Source organism: Haliotis cracherodii, unplaced genomic scaffold, assembly GCF_022045235.1.
Source record: "Haliotis cracherodii isolate W230 unplaced genomic scaffold, xgHalCrac1.p SCAF_1, whole genome shotgun sequence".
Taxonomy (NCBI): domain Eukaryota; kingdom Metazoa; phylum Mollusca; class Gastropoda; order Lepetellida; family Haliotidae; genus Haliotis; species Haliotis cracherodii.
This window is the reverse complement of record NW_027266264.1, coordinates 53722703-53739102: the sequence shown is the minus strand read 5'-3', so window position 1 is coordinate 53739102 and position 16400 is coordinate 53722703. Positions and strand designations below refer to the sequence as shown.

General features: G+C 42.4%; 1 protein-coding gene across 1 annotated transcript; it reads left to right on the top strand.

Moving 5' to 3' along the window:
* LOC139456260 (uncharacterized) lies at positions 1-2067 on the top strand. The gene has a single exon (XM_071237881.1). The coding sequence runs from the start codon at positions 1-3 to the stop codon at positions 2065-2067; it is 2067 nt and encodes a 688-aa protein (XP_071093982.1).
* The last annotated feature ends 14333 nt before the right edge of the window (positions 2068-16400 follow it).

Here is a 16400-nt window from a genome sequence, read left to right as displayed (position 1 = left end):
ATGGAGGTCGTTGAAAAAGTGGAGAATGCAGAACGTGGAACAAGGTGGAGAATGGAGGACGAGGAACAAGGTGGAGAATGGAGGACGTGGAACAAGGCGGAGACTGGAGGACGAGGAACAAGGTGGGGAATGGAGGACGAGGAACAAGGTGGAGAATGGAGGACGAGGAACAAGATGGAGAATGGAGGACGAGGAACAAGGTGGAGAATGGAGGACGAGGAACAAGATGGAGAATGGAGGACGAGGAACAAGGCGGAGACTGGAGGACGAGGAACAAGGTGGAGAATGGAGGACGAGGAACAAGGCGGAGACTGGAGGACGTGGAACAAGGTGGAGAATGGAGGACGTGGAACAAGGTGGAGAATGGAGGACGAGGAACAAGGTGGAGAATGGAGGACGAGGAACAAGATGGAGAATGGAGGACGAGGAACAAGGCGGAGACTGGAGGACGAGGAACAAGGTGGAGAATGGAGGACGAGGAACAAGGTGGAGAATGGAGGACGTGGAACAAGGTGGAGAATGGAGGACGAGGAACAAGGCGGAGAATGGAGGACGTGGAACAAGGTGGAGAATGGAGGACGAGGAACAAGGTGGAGAATGGAGGACGTGGAACAAGGTGGAGAATGGAGGACGAGGAACAAGGTGGAGAATGGAGGACGTGGAACAAGGTGGAGAATGGAGGACGAGGAACAAGGTGGAGAATGGAGGACGTGGAACAAGGTGGAGAATGGAGGACGTGGAACAAGGTGGAGAATGGAGGACGAGGAACAAGGTGGAGAATGGAGGACGAGGAACAAGGCGGAGAATGGAGGACGTGGAACAAGGTGGAGAATGGAGGACGAGGAACAAGGTGGAGAATGGAGGACGTGGAACAAGGTGGAGAATGGAGGACGAGGAACAAGGTGGAGAATGGAGGACGTGGAACAAGGTGGAGAATGGAGGACGAGGAACAAGGTGGAGAATGGAGGACGTGGAACAAGGTGGAGAATGGAGGACGAGGAACAAGATGGAGAATGGAGGACGAGGAACAAGGTGGAGAATGGAGGACGTGGAACAAGGTGGAGAATGGAGGACGAGGAACAAGATGGAGAATGGAGGACGTGGAACAAGGTGGAGAATGGAGGACGAGGAACAAGGTGGAGAATGGAGGACGTGGAACAAGATGGAGAATGGAGGACGAGGAACAAGATGGAGAATGGAGGACGTGGAACAAGGTGGAGAATGGAGGACGTGGAACAAGGTGGAGAATGGAGGACGAGGAACAAGGTGGAGAATGGAGGACGTGGAACAAGGTGGAGAATGGAGGACGTGGAACAAGGTGGAGAATGGAGGACGTGGAACAAGATGGAGAATGGAGGACGAGGAACAAGGTGGAGAATGCAGAACGTGGAACAAGGTGGAGAATGGAGGACGTGGAACAAGGTGGAGAATGGAGGACGTGGAACAAGGTGGAGAATGGAGGACGTGGAACAAGGTGGAGAATGGAGGACGTGGAACAAGGTGGAGAATGCAGAACGTGGAACAAGGTGGAGAATGGAGGACGAGGAACAAGGTGGAGAATGGAGGACGAGGAACAAGGTGGAGACTGGAGGACGTGGAACAAGGTGGGGAATGGAGGACGTGGAACAAGGTGGAGAATGGAGGACGTGGAACAAGGTGGAGAATGGAGGACGTGGAACAAGATGGAGAATGGAGGACGAGGAACAAGGCGGAGAATGCAGAACGTGGAACAAGGTGGAGAATGGAGGACGAGGAACAAGGTGGAGAATGGAGGACGAGGAACAAGGTGGAGAATGGAGGACGAGGAACAAGATGGAGAATGGAGGACGAGGAACAAGATGGAGAATGGAGGACGAGGAACAAGGTGGAGAATGGAGGACGAGAAACAAGGTGGAGAATGGAGGACGTGGAACAAGGTGGAGAATGGAGGACGAGGAACAAGATGGAGAATGGAGGACGAGGAACAAGGTGGAGAATGGAGGACGAGGAACAAGGCGGAGAATGGTGGACGTGGAACAGCGTGGAGAATTGAGGACGTTGATCAACGTGGATAATGGAGGTCGTTGAACAAAGTGGAGAATGCAGAACGTGGAACAAGGTGGAGAATGGAGGACGTGGAACAAGGTGGAGAATGGAGGACGAGGAACAAGGTGGAGAATGGAGGACCAGGAACAAGGTGGAGAATGGAGGACGAAGAACAAGGTGGAGAATGGAGGACGAAGAACAAGGTGGAGAATGGAGGACGAGGAACAAGGTGGAGAATGGAGGACGAGGAACAAGATGGAGAATGGAGGACGTGGAACAAGGCGGAGACTGGAGGACGAGGAACAAGATGGAGAATGGAGGACGAGGAACAAGGTGGAGAATGGAGGACGAGGAACAAGGTGGAGAATGGAGGACGAGGAACAAGATGGAGAATGGAGGACGAGGAACAAGGTGGAGAATGGAGGACGAGGAACAAGGTGGAGAATGGAGGACGAGGAACAAGGTGGGGAATGGAGGACGAGGAACAAGGTGGAGAATGGAGGACGTGGAACAGCGTGGAGAATTGAGGACGTTGATCAACGTGGATAATGGAGGTCGTTGAACAAAGTGGAGAATGCAGAACGTGGAACAAGGTGGAGAATGGAGGACGTGGAACAAGGTGGAGAATGGAGGACGAGGAACAAGGCGGAGACTGGAGGACGAGGAACAAGGTGGAGAATGGAGGACGAGGAACAAGGTGGAGAATGGAGGACATGGAACAAGGTGGAGAATGGAGGACGAGGAACAAGGTGGAGAATGGAGGACGAGGAACAAGGTGGAGAATGGAGGACGAGGAACAAGGTGGAGAATGGAGGACGAGGAACAAGATGGAGAATGGAGGACATGGAACAAGGTGGAGAATGGAGGACGAGGAACAAGGTGGAGAATGGAGGACGAGGAACAAGATGGAGAATGGAGGACATGGAACAAGGTGGAGAATGGAGGACGAGGAACAAGGCGGAGACTGGAGGACGAGGAACAAGGTGGAGAATGGAGGACGAGGAACAAGGTGGAGAATGGAGGACGAGGAACAAGGTGGAGAATGGAGGACGAGGAACAAGGTGGAGAACGGAGAACGTTAAGCAAGGTGTAGAATGGAATACGTTGAACGAGGTTCCATCCGACGTCGATAAACACGTTGACTGCTATCACTTCTGCCAAGATGAAACCTGGACTCATTTAGGAAAACGACTAACCTCTAGTTCTGTAACCGGAAACTCAGGTGTTGCCTTGATCATGGTAGGGAAAATTGGACGTACAGTTCGACGTTGTGGTCGGATGTCATGTTTTCGTAATTGATTCACAGTCCTTGCAGTAACCGGACGTATGCCAGACATGATGTGGGCTGTCAAAGTTGCAGTCTGAAACTGATTTCGCAGGTGAACCCGAGGGATATGATTGTCTTGGCGACGTGACGTTATTCGTGGACGTTCGGAACGTAGTCGGTTCCTGGCGTTGCCAGTCTGTTGGTACTGACCCAAGGGTGAAAGTATGGTGTTATGATGAACACAAAAATGTCTAGCAACAACGTTTTGTGGAATTCCGGCGTGCGTGGCATGAGATTTTCTAGGAGTTGTCGACGACAAAACTTCTTTCCACAGTTTGACAGTTTACATTGACTCGGTTCCACTTGGACGGGGTCCATACTCTTGGGATTATATGTTTGCAATGACTTGGATCCACATGCAATTTCAGTGTCATCATAGGTAATCATGACAAAACGTCTGTACATGTCATAATCATACTAAAATCTTGATTCTGAAAACTCCTTTGCAATTGTATTTTTATGTGATTTTTTAGGTGCACCGAATATTTTTACCGCTAGTATATAGCCCCTTGTGGGCATTTTCTAGCCCCTTGTTGGAATTTCGCAATGCATTGACGCTTAATTACAGTGCCACAGGACTGTGTCACGAATGTTTGTTTTGTATGTAGACTGGATATTTTTTAACTACAGCAGCAACACCATATTTTTGTAAAATATAAACTATGAGCATCAGTATTGGTTTAAAACCACCTTGATATTATGTGCCTTTTGTGGCAGACAGTCAGACTGTTTTTCAACCGTCTGAAGCGTTATTACATACATATCTATCATATTTAGAGTTAATTGTCGGTCCCTAAAGGTACATAAACCATGGAATGCAATTAACATTATATATCCAGGGTTCCCTGAGCGACGTTGACGCATCACAATGAGATGAACGTCATTTACTGTTATTTTATAAGTTATTATATTAAACTATAATTCCCTTTATCCAGCATTTAGCCTTTGGCCAAAGCTTTTTTTAATTTTGCATCAAAAGCTATATTCTAAAATCGACTTTCTATGGTAAGCTACAATAGCATTTTGTTGTATGAATGTTCCAATATAAATAAGCTTCCTTGTAGATTGTCATAATTATACCGGTTCGCCCCGATTATGTTTCTAGGTTTGTCAGCACCATACCCATGCTCGTGGGTTTCACCGAAGTGGTAAACGTCTGAGACCTGCATCACTTGGGGTTTTCCTCCCACATTAAGCTGACAGCGCGATATAACTGGAATACTGTTAATAGCGGCGTTAAACCAAACTCACTCACTCATAATTATAACCAATGAACCTATCCCACAAATGAATTAAAAAAAATACACATATACTTTAGACATTGCTGTTTCGTAGGTCAGCAAATGTCAGCATGATTTGTGGTATTTTTCAATTTACCAAGGGCACTAGAAGCAACTAGAATAACACTGAGTTCTATTTACAAGGTCGATTCCGCATAAGACATATGAAGCCCATTTCTTGTGTCCCCCACAGTGATATTGATGGAATATTGCTAAAAGCGGTGTAAAACCATACTCACTCACTCACTATTTACAAGGACATTTTCACGAGGTGTGTGTCATGTGCTTCATATTGCATATCATTTCAGTGTAGCAGTTGAACACTTGTAGACAAGTGAGTGAAATGAGTTGAACACTGCCTGGAACAGTATTTCAGTTATATAACAGCTAGATAAAGAAGTGACGCAGGTTGAAAACATTAATCACGAGCATGAGTATTTTGCTGATATGCCAAGGATCCTAATCGATGTGAATGAGTGATGCAAATCCACATTGCTAACAAATGTAATTACACACGAATAACCATTCAGGGGATAGTGTTACAATGTTTCCTGGGAAATTTATTTTAATTTAGGAATTATCTTCAACCAACCGTACTAGGATTAGTGCGCGCAAGTGCGTGCGTGCGTGCGTACGCGCGTACGTGCGTGTGCGTATAAAGTAATATTTCATATAACTTTTGAACCAAAGCAGATGTATAGATTTCCCCTTGCTTTGTCCAATATTTAAAAACGCCTGGCCATTCTACCAAGGTTTTACTTGTACAGTTAGTGTCTTCCTAAATGTGGATCAATCTTGTCAAACAAATACTTTCCCATCACCCAAGGGATGCTTCTTATCTACTCTCAAAGCGATGCAGTTTAAGATTGAAGGTCAGTAAGAATTGTGCTTTCTCGCAAAGATAAATAATTTCTATTTTATTTGTGTAGTGTGTCCATAATTCACCTGCTATCCATCGGAGTTTCAGTTTCAGTGTTTGTCATTATCGCCGTGCTACTCCATTAGACGGTCAACGTGGATCTGACCTTTTCAAAGATGAGGGTGAGTTAGTTAGGTTTTAACCCATTTCCAAATTTGACGCATCAGTGACAAGAATAATTTCCGATGCAATTCCAAAACGGTCCATTTGTGTTTTCAATCTTTTAAAAAACCCCACTTGACTTGCTTTTGAATGTATTTGTGACGGATGCCACCGGTGGGGCAGGATACGTTCACCTTGTCGCGAACACCTGGTATCATCACTATTTGATAACGATTAGTAAACATGCATTGTCGGAATCCTGAAAAGGGCAATGGAGAAATTCCTTATGATTATGGAATGGTTTCTGTCGCTTTCTATTTATAGGATGTCAGGCTCACAAGGTGTCATAAATGGGACAATAAGAGATTTAAAACGATGAGACAATCACTGATTTTTACGAGTTCAGAAATATTCTTGCTATATCAATGCGGCCTATAAATAAATCTCATCCAGGCAAACTAGTGGTTGATAGCATGATCAAAGATACACGATGTCGGGTACGATGACACAAAAATCAGCCTGGTCCTACATTGTATGGCCGAATAGCTGCACGGATGGTGATGCGGCGTTACCGAATTAGTCATCCACACGCATTGTAAACATCAGGTCCGCATGCAATATGCATGGGGCACTGGGGATATATTCAGCTGTAGAAAACTGGCGGGGTTCGAACCCAGACCAGTGTATTCTGACGCACATGAAACTCCAAAATGCATGCATGCATACTTGTCGGTAACGTGTATAGAACTGAGGGATAGTTTGAGAGCTCCGTGCATTTCAAGACTACTTGACAGCCACTCTGGAATTGTGTCTTTCCTTATTTTGTGACATAGTTTCTCATTTGTAATCTACTAGATTACTGTGAAACAACATGGCCCCTATCATGTTAAGAAAATACATGAAAAAACACCCCTTGATATTTCTCTCACGAACCAAACTGGCATTTTACTGTTGCCATCCAAGTCTGAAGGCTGGAACTAAGCATAAACGTCCGTAAACTCAGCCATTTGCGTCAAGAAGATTTGCATGAAATGTGATCGTACCGACACCGTTACAATGCCATTGGTCGACCTTAGACCACGGGATTTGTAAGTATGCCTGGTTCCATCTTAATAAAGACGTCACGTTGAACCTATTTCTATTGTAAAGTGGAGATTTTCCACAGTAACAAACACCATCTTTGTGTGACAAGGGATGTAAAAGAAAACTGACCTTAGGAAGCTAAGTCCCTTGAGGGGCTGATAATTGTACCCGTAGGGAAAGAGGTGGATGAGAATGACTTTATATTATTTATTCAAGTAATGCAGACTTACATACATGTTACTTAAATAGAAAAGACATATAAGAACATTATTGTTTTGCATCGAAGTTACTTATTTTCGTTCTATTTATTACCTAACACATTGTTTGTTTATTCTGTATAGTGACTGTAATATCACCAGACTTGACATTCATAATATTCAGAACTTCTCGTTTTGTTTCGGGCTTAAAGCCAAGTCACCCATGTTCAACACATTACCGAGTAATGGTGAAAACCTGCTGCTATTAGGATGGGTTCAGTGTTATGAGATGCACTTAATATCATAAATGTTAGCGTATGACAAATCAGAAGTGATACAGAAAGGTGATAGCGAAACAGCGTTCGTGCGAAATGTATGTTTTTTGTCGGACAGGTAGCTATTAATAATTCATTGATGTCAAGGGTCTTTGTGTCTCAGAGGATGGAAGAAGATGCTTCCAGATACTCTGCCGTCGGTGTCATTAGACGAATATGCAAGGTGGCGCCGTATCAACTACTATATTTTTGGTCAAAACCGGACTAGTATAATTGGTACAAAGCAATGGGGAATAATACTATCTGATGATCCCGGCTCAGTCTATTAGGAAAGGACTGACCTTGCGGTATTACACACTATGTCTTGTTTGTCACCTGCCTTCTCATTGCAAACCAACACCTTCCCTTCACTAAGCACACATAATCTGTATATCAACTCGTCCTGGTTTTCTAATCTAAAAAAATATGACAGCGACGCGATCAATCGCAAAGAACATTGAAGAACGTAGTGTGGTTAATTTCGCGATAAAACATTGTCATAAAATGATGACGACATTTCTGGAGATTCGAACATGTGCTCGCAATTTGATAACGTCGTATCTTGGACGACGTTATTTTCCCCGTAGATGTTGCTGGGCAACGCAGATAAACACGATGGCCGAACGATCGCATCCAAAAACAGGAGAGATATGACAATCGGTATTGGGAGAAAAGGTACAAGTAATTGACGTGAGGATTGTGAGAATATGCGGGAAATACCCACCTGTGCATAAAATGGACTTGTCCGACATTGCCGAGGCCGGATTCTTTTGAGGGAGCCATCATTATTTAACTGCGGGAAAATATTGTTAAAGCTTGTACATTGTATCATCCTCCTTAAAGAGGCTGCACACAATGTTGATATCTCACATAAGAAACGACTCGTGGTCGTTGTTTATCGTACAATGAAAGACTGCAATGAGAATAAAAACCAGTCATGGTTTATTCTCCCTGCAATCGTCGCATATTTCTCAATTAATTAACTTGGTACCATCACTTTTAGGGGAACTTTAATGTGCACATATACGTGGATCGAGTGACTGAGTGAGTTGGTGAGTGAGTTAGTGTGTGCGAGTGCGGGTGTGAGCTAGTGAGACGGATGTCACCAATGTTGCATGATGCGCTCGCCTTTTCAGAAACACCTGGTGATGTCACTGTTTGATTGTGATTCATTAACACATGATCGTGATATAGTTGGAATCGTACAATCGACTCTTTTAACAGATTTCCCAGTGAAGATATGCGTCCATCAGGAGTGGGCTCCATCTATTTTGTGTCTGACTTTGATCCCACGTGAAGGTGGGCGGTCGGGTAGCCTAGTGATTAAAGCTTTCGCTCGTCACGCCGAAGACCCGGGCTCGATTCCATACATGTGTGAAGCCCATTACTGGTGTCTCCCGCCGGAATATTGCCCAAAGCGGCGTAAAACCATAGTCACTCCCACACTCCCACGTGAAACCGACACGCCGTGATATAACCGACATGCTGCAGACAGTAGCTCAAAGCGTTGTCAATCCAAGCTGAGGGAATTACTCACATATTTTAGCTTTATGGAAAATCTAACCATTGTCTTGATGAACCTGGATACGCCACTACCCGTTCTAACTGAATACTTGAACCTTAACTGAGGGACCTACCATTTGATATTCTGGGATTTTGCATTGAGACCAGATATTGTTTTCAGCTTGAGCTGCAAAAAATATATTTTAAAATTAAAACTATGAGCCAACCTATATTTTTTTTCTAAAAATCACGTTTCAACAATGTCACTTTTATGAAGGAAACTTTATCTTTTTTTTCAACAATATGAAGCATAATTACATCGGTTGGTACCGATTTAAATTATGAAATCTGTCCAGAACTACTCAAGATCAATGAATAGTCAATAAATAATATTGAAATACACAGGTTTAGGCTTATAATTAAACCAGGCAATACAATGGATCAGCTGCAAGAGTGTCAGGCCCGATAATGTCTGTTCACTCACGAATGTCCAGTATTGTTCACCGTAGAATGTGTCGCCCCGTATCGCCCTTACAGAGGTACAGCAAGCTTGCTAACATCTATCCCGAAACTTCTCGAACGATCAAGTCTGTCCGATTGTTCAACAATAACCAGGAGTGGTAACGCTAATATACTCGCTGCCGATGTCTCCAACGAAAATTTGCCATGTTTGTTTTCTCTTAAGTAACAGATTAAAATAACTTAGCTACCTATTTGATTCTTTCTTCAAAGGAAATGGAATCTTTGAAACATATGACCAAAAAAAATCAATTATCGAAATATCAGAAGAATTGTCATTACTTTAGTCTGGATCAAGATCCGTGGATCTACTTAACAGTCATGGGCACACGTGCATATAACACATCAGCAAATGAAACTCCTTTCAGATTACAAAGGTGTCATTGTGAACCTTAATATCCTGAAAATTCAATAGCTTCGTCAATCTTTATATGGTTCTCCATTACCTATTTTACGTTCGGCGGATAATCGAGACTGATTATTCTCTGGCTTTGACGTTTTACATTCTTTGTACCTCATAAAAACATGTCAGTGCAGGTGTAACGGCTGGTTCCTTAACTGACACAGACAAGCCCAACTCGACAACCATGTGCGTCTATAACTTTACTTTGTGAACAAGCTATTAGTGTATCCAGCTTCCATGAGCAGTATTACAGTGTTTGATATCCTTAATGATAAAGACAAACAGTTTCGTAAAGGTTTCTGTCAATACAAAATTATTTTTGGATCCTGATCCGAGTTAAAACCAATGACGATTTTACCGACGCAGCTGTATATTTGGACGATAATTGAATTACCTAACGTGTACCAATTTACAAAGTAATAATGTTGACCACATCAAATAACTTGATTAATACCATTCTGTTCTTCAAGTATCCGCCTCCAATATGGCGTAGGTAAATCTAGGAATGAGGTAAGATTTTTTTCCGGCCCAGCTTGATTAAATATCTAACCCCTGCTAACCCGAGACCGTAGTCCAGATTGAAAACCCTTGTTTCCAGGTCGTCCGACCACTGTAGGGAAATCATGAAGTATGGCGTGAACCAATAGATCTCTCGTCCTGCACGCCCGACAGATCCTTTTATGATAAATCATGCATCTCTTCTCTTCATCATCAAGCAGATATTCACAGCAGTACTTTCCAGGCGCCATCATCTGATTTCATGCAAGCAGTAAGGTGGCACTGATGAGCCTCCAATCTTGTGTATCATTGGGACAGAATGTATTTAGGAATGCTCATTTTCTCATGATAGCTGATACCTGTCATCATTAAAAAGTCAAGGATGTAAGGGTTATGGAAACTGGGGATCATTTTTTTATGTACCTACAGTGAAACCTCGGTTTTTTGTTCCTGCGGAGGGGTCGGTGTTACTTCAAGGTTACACAATATACAACATTATACCAACCTTTCTCGTGTATGTGGGATGGTTGAAAATGTTCATTATGAGTCAAGTAACCTGAGTAGTTTAATCTTTTTGTTTCTGGGATACATCGATCAACGAGTGATGCCTCATGTAATTACCTCACGCCATTTCTTTACACATGTCTGTAAGACTGTGTTCTGAAGATATTCCAACACAAAAGACAAAGACACGTCGTTTACTTACTTACTATAATAGTTTTGAACATGACATCTAGACACCATTTATGAATATTAACAGAAACAGTTCTTATAATGATACCTGTCCCAACACCAAAATTGTTTCCAATTTTAGTAAAGCTTAGATTTTTGGTATACTTTAGGCGATGATTGGAAGTATGTGGGATAGACTGAAGAGGCTGCGTTGATGATTTTTGGTTTGAAAATAAATTATGTATTCCAGAAGATTCCAAATCAATAAAATGAATCCCGTACTCACCAATAACGAAACAGTGTGTGAGTTGGGCTTAACGCCGCTTTAAACATTATTCCAGTTATATTGCGGCGTGTCAGTTAAATGTTGGAAGAAAGCCCAAAATGATACAGGTCCCAGACGTTTACCACTTCGGTGACACCCACGAGCACGGGTATGGTGCTGACACACCAAGAAACATAATCGGGGCGAACCGGGATCCGAAACCACAATCACAGGTTTCTAGCGTGCTCAAGGGACACAACTCTGCACAGCGAATCGCGGCGCCTTAGACGAGTTGGCCACCCGTGCCCCCAATAACGAAACAAATATATAATCGTATCAATGGTTAAGCTTGGTCAGTGTACATATCTGTTCCAGGCAATGATATGTATCATTTAGAAGTTGGAAGAACATGAAAACATGGAACCTTTTATGGATAACTACTTCCTGTTATTATAACGACTGTTCAAGGCAGCGTCATCATTAAATGGTGAAGGGGCAAAAGGTACCCCGATGACGACGTTACAAATATAGAAAGAAGTTGTTATCCATAATAGGTTTCATGTCTTTATATATTTTACTGGAACTTCATCACTTTGGGCAGGCAGTGATATAACTGTGATTGAATTCTACTATCAAGCGGTTGGCTCATAATCGTTTTACTTCATCCATTGTTCCATCTTCCACGTCACCGCCCACTAGAGTGACGTAATGTTTCTCTTTCTTATTGTTTAATTCACATAGAAAGTTCATATGTTCCACGCTCGAATCGCCGAACTGTTGGCATTACATTTGCAACATATGAAGTGCAATGTTGTATCTCGAATTACTTATGTAAGACGCATTTCTCAGGATATTTAGAGGGGAAAAACTCTTATTGTTTCAGTCGGCTACCATTTTTAAATGAATGTAAAAAGTGAAGAAAATAGATACATGCCTAACTGTGGTATTTTTACCGATTCGGACCAAAGTATGCACGCATAAGACATACCAGCAATTACATTTGGGGTGCGGTAAGGTAAAATCGTTGTCCAGAGTGACATAGGTTGATGTGCCATCTATGTTCTGACGCAATAACTAACATAGCGCGTACATCAACCCATGTCCCACTCGAGAGCGGTGGACAACTAATTATATACATATGTGCAGTCATATCCATGCTTATAATACACATTTTACGCTGCATCAACAACATTTCAATCCCATGGCGATAGAAACAGTGAAACACAGAACATACTTTAACGTCACCTTGAACAGTGTTTTAGTTGTATCACGGCCTGTCAGCTTGGTCTGAATGGAAAGCCAAGGGTGCTGCAGATCTTTGACGTCCACCACTTTGGTGAAACCCACGAGCAAGGCTATTGTGCTGACAAACCTAAATACAAAATCAGGGCTAACCTGGGATTCGAACCCAGTACCATAGTTTTGTCGGATGCATAAAGGACGTATCAGCGAATAGTGGTACCTTCGTTAACAAGGTCACAAGTTAACATTTACCAAAGACACAGTCAGTAAAATGATGTAAACTAGTTCTGGAGTAAATATCATCCAAACAACTGCGTGACCGCGGAGTCGATTAATACCCATAAACTAACAGTAAAACATCATCCATCCTACCCACGCCACGAAATAGGGATATCAGCAAATTCCCTTGAGAGAACGGGAACTTCTAGATCCGTATGCTGCTATTTTCACACAACAATTAATGTGGTTTTTTTCATAAAGGAACCGGTGGTTTCAGCATGTTTTTCTCTTTCCAGGATTTCTACCTCTGAAATTGCCAATTACGGCAAAACGATTGAATGTTCCGCCGTGCAACTGCTGCATGCCGAGCACATTTATGCATTTACTTTCTTCTCTGGACTCAGTTCACCAGAAGGAAGTAAAATAACACTTAACCTGCTGGAAGCTTAATATTTTCAAGGAAAAGAAACCAGTGGTCTCTTGAGGTACAAATTGTGAGGAACCGAACCTGGAATTAACACTTGTCGCGGAAAACATCGACCATGGAATGCAATGAACATTATATATCCGGGCTTCCCTGAGCGACGTTGACGCATCACAATGAGAGTAACGTCTTTTACTGTTATTTTATAACTATTATTCTCTTTATCCAGCATTTAGCCTTTGGCAAAAGCTTTTTTTTAATCTAACATCAAAAGCTATATTCCGAAATCGACTTTCTATGGTAAGCTACAATAGCATTTAATGATAGAACATCCTATACGAAAAAAGTAATAATGTTTTGAATGTTCCAATATAGATAAGCTTCCGGTAGAATGTCATACTTATAACTATTGAATCTACCCCACAAAGGAAATAAAAAAATTATACATATACTTTAGACATTGCTGTTTCGTAGGTCAGCAAATGTCAGCATGATTTGAGGTATTTTTTAATTTACCAAGGGCACTAGAAGCAACTAGAATAACACTGAGTTCTATTTACAAGGTCGATTCCGCATAAGACGTATGAAGCCCATTTCTTGTGTCCCCCGCAGTGATATTGTTGGAATATTGCTAAAAGCGGCGTAAAACCATACTCACTCACTATTTACAAGGACATTTTCACGAGGTGTGTGTCATGTGCTTCATATTGCATATCATTTCAGTGTAGCAGTTGAACACTTGTAGACAACTGAGTAAAATGAGCTGAACACTGCCTGGAACAGTATTTCAGTTATATAACAGCTAGATAAAGAAGTGACGCAGGTTGAAAACATTGATCACGAGCATGAGTATTTTGCTGTATTTGAATGTGTTTGTGACGGATGCCACCGGTGGGGCAGGATACGTTCACCTTGTCGCGAACACCTGGTATCATCACTATTTGATAACGATTAATAAACATGCATTGTCGGAATCCTGAAAAAGGAAATGGAGACATTTCTTATGATTATGGAATGGTTTCTGTCGCTTTCTATTTATAGGATGTCAGGCGGACAAGGTGTCATAAATGGGACAATAAGGTTTAAAACGATGAGACAATCACTGATTTTTACGCCGAGTTCAGAAATATTCTTGCTATATCAAGGCGGGCTTTAAATAAATCTCATCCAGGCAAACCAGTGGTTGATAGCATGATCAAAGATCCACGATGTCGGGTACGATGACACAAAAATCAGCCTGGTCCTACATTATATGGCCGAATAGCTGCACGGATGGTGATGCGTCGTTACCGAATTAGTCATTCACACGCATTATAACCATCAGGTCCGCATGCAATATGCATGGGGCGCTGGGGATATATTCAGCTGTAGAAAACTGGCGGGGTTCGAACCCAGACCAGTGTATTCTGACGCCGCCCAAGGACGTACATGAAACTCCAAAATGCATGCATGCATATTTGTCGGTAACGTGTATAGAACCGAGGGATAGTTTGAGAGCTCCGTGCATTTCACGACTACTTGACAGCCACTCTGGAATTGTGTCTTTCCTTATTTTGTGACATAGTTTCTCGTTTGTAATCTACTAGATTACTGTGAAACAACATGGCCCCTATCATGTTAAGAAAATACATGAAAAAACACCCCTTGATATTTCTCTCACGAACCAAACTGGCATTTTACTGTTGCCATCCAAGTCTGAAGGCTGGAACTAAGCATAGAAGATTTGCATGAAATGTGATCGTATCGAAACCGTTACAATGCCATTGGTCGACCTGAGACCACGGGATTTGTAAGTATGCCTGGTTCCATCTTGATAAAGATGAACCTATTTCTATTGTAAAGTGGAGATTTCCCACAGTAACAAACACCAGCTTTGTAGCTCTGCGGTTTGAGTACGCCACATGTTGTGTGTACACCGTCGACAAGGGATGTAAAAGAAAACTGACCTCAGGAAGCTAAGTCCCTTGAGGTGCTGATAATTGTACCCGGAGGGAAAGAGGTGGATGAGAATGACTTTATATTATTTATTCATGTAATGCAGACTTACATACATGTTACTTAAATAGAAAAGACATATAAGAACATTATTTGTTTGCATCGAAGTTACTTATTTCCCTTCTATTTACTACATACACACATTTTTTTTATTCTGTACAGGTTCTACTACACCAAATCAGAACCAGTTTGGACAGTGCAGTTTTCGTAGCCTTCAGTGTAGATCGAGAGATATCTGCAGGCTGTGATTGGAGGATATTCTGTAAGATTTTTATGTCTTTCAAATGTACATCCATCCAGTTATTAAAACTGACCATGTTTTTCTATATTTAGTACTGTCTTTTCCAACATGATGACTTATGCTGAATGTGACCACAGCTATTTTCAAGTAGGTGACATTTGGTGCGAAACTGGGGGTGGTGTGTTTAGCTTCCGGTACTCGGAAAAGGAGCTGACTAAGCTAGTCATTTTTATTTTTTTTACTGCTGCTCTAAGGCCAAACTGTGCACACACATACAGGTAATAGCTGTTGAATGCTTAGTTATTTTAAAAAAATCATAACGTTACTATAGAAGTCTATGGGACAACATTTGGTTGTGACTGTGCATGATCACCAGACTTGACATTCATAATGTATAGAACTCCTCGTTTTTTTCGGGCTAAAAGCCAAGTCACCCATGTTCAACACATTACCGAGTAATAGTGAAAACCTGCTGCTATTAGGATGGGTTCAGTGTTATGAGATGCACTTAATAACATAAATGTTAGCGTATGACAAATCAGAAGTGATACAGAAAGGTGATAGCGAAACAGCGTTCGTGCGAAATGTATGTTTTTTGTCGGACAGGTAGCTATTAATAATTCATTGATGTCAAGGGTCTTTGTGTCTCAGAGGATGGAAGAGGATGCTCCCAGATACTCTGCCGTCGGTGTCATTAGACGAATATGCAAGGTGGCGCCGTATCAACTACTATATTTTTTGTCAAAACCGGACTAGTATAATTGGTACAAAGCAATGGGAAATAATACTATCTGATGATCCCGGCTCAGTCTATTAGGAAAGGACTGGCCTTGCGGTATTACACACTTTGTCTTGTTTGTCACCTGCCTTCTCATTGCAAACCAACACTATCCCTTCACTAAGCACAAACAATCTGTATATCAACTCGTCCTGGTTTACTAATCTAAAAAAATATGACAGCGACGCGATCAATCGCAAAGAACATTCAAGAACGTAGTGTGGTTAATTTCGCGATAAAACATTATCATTTCTGAGGATTCGAACATGCGCTCGCAATTTGATAACGTCGTATCTTGGACGACGTTATTTTCCCCGTAGATGTTGCTGGGCAACGCAGATAAACACGATGGCCGAACGATCGCATCCAAAAACAGGAGAGATATGACAATCGG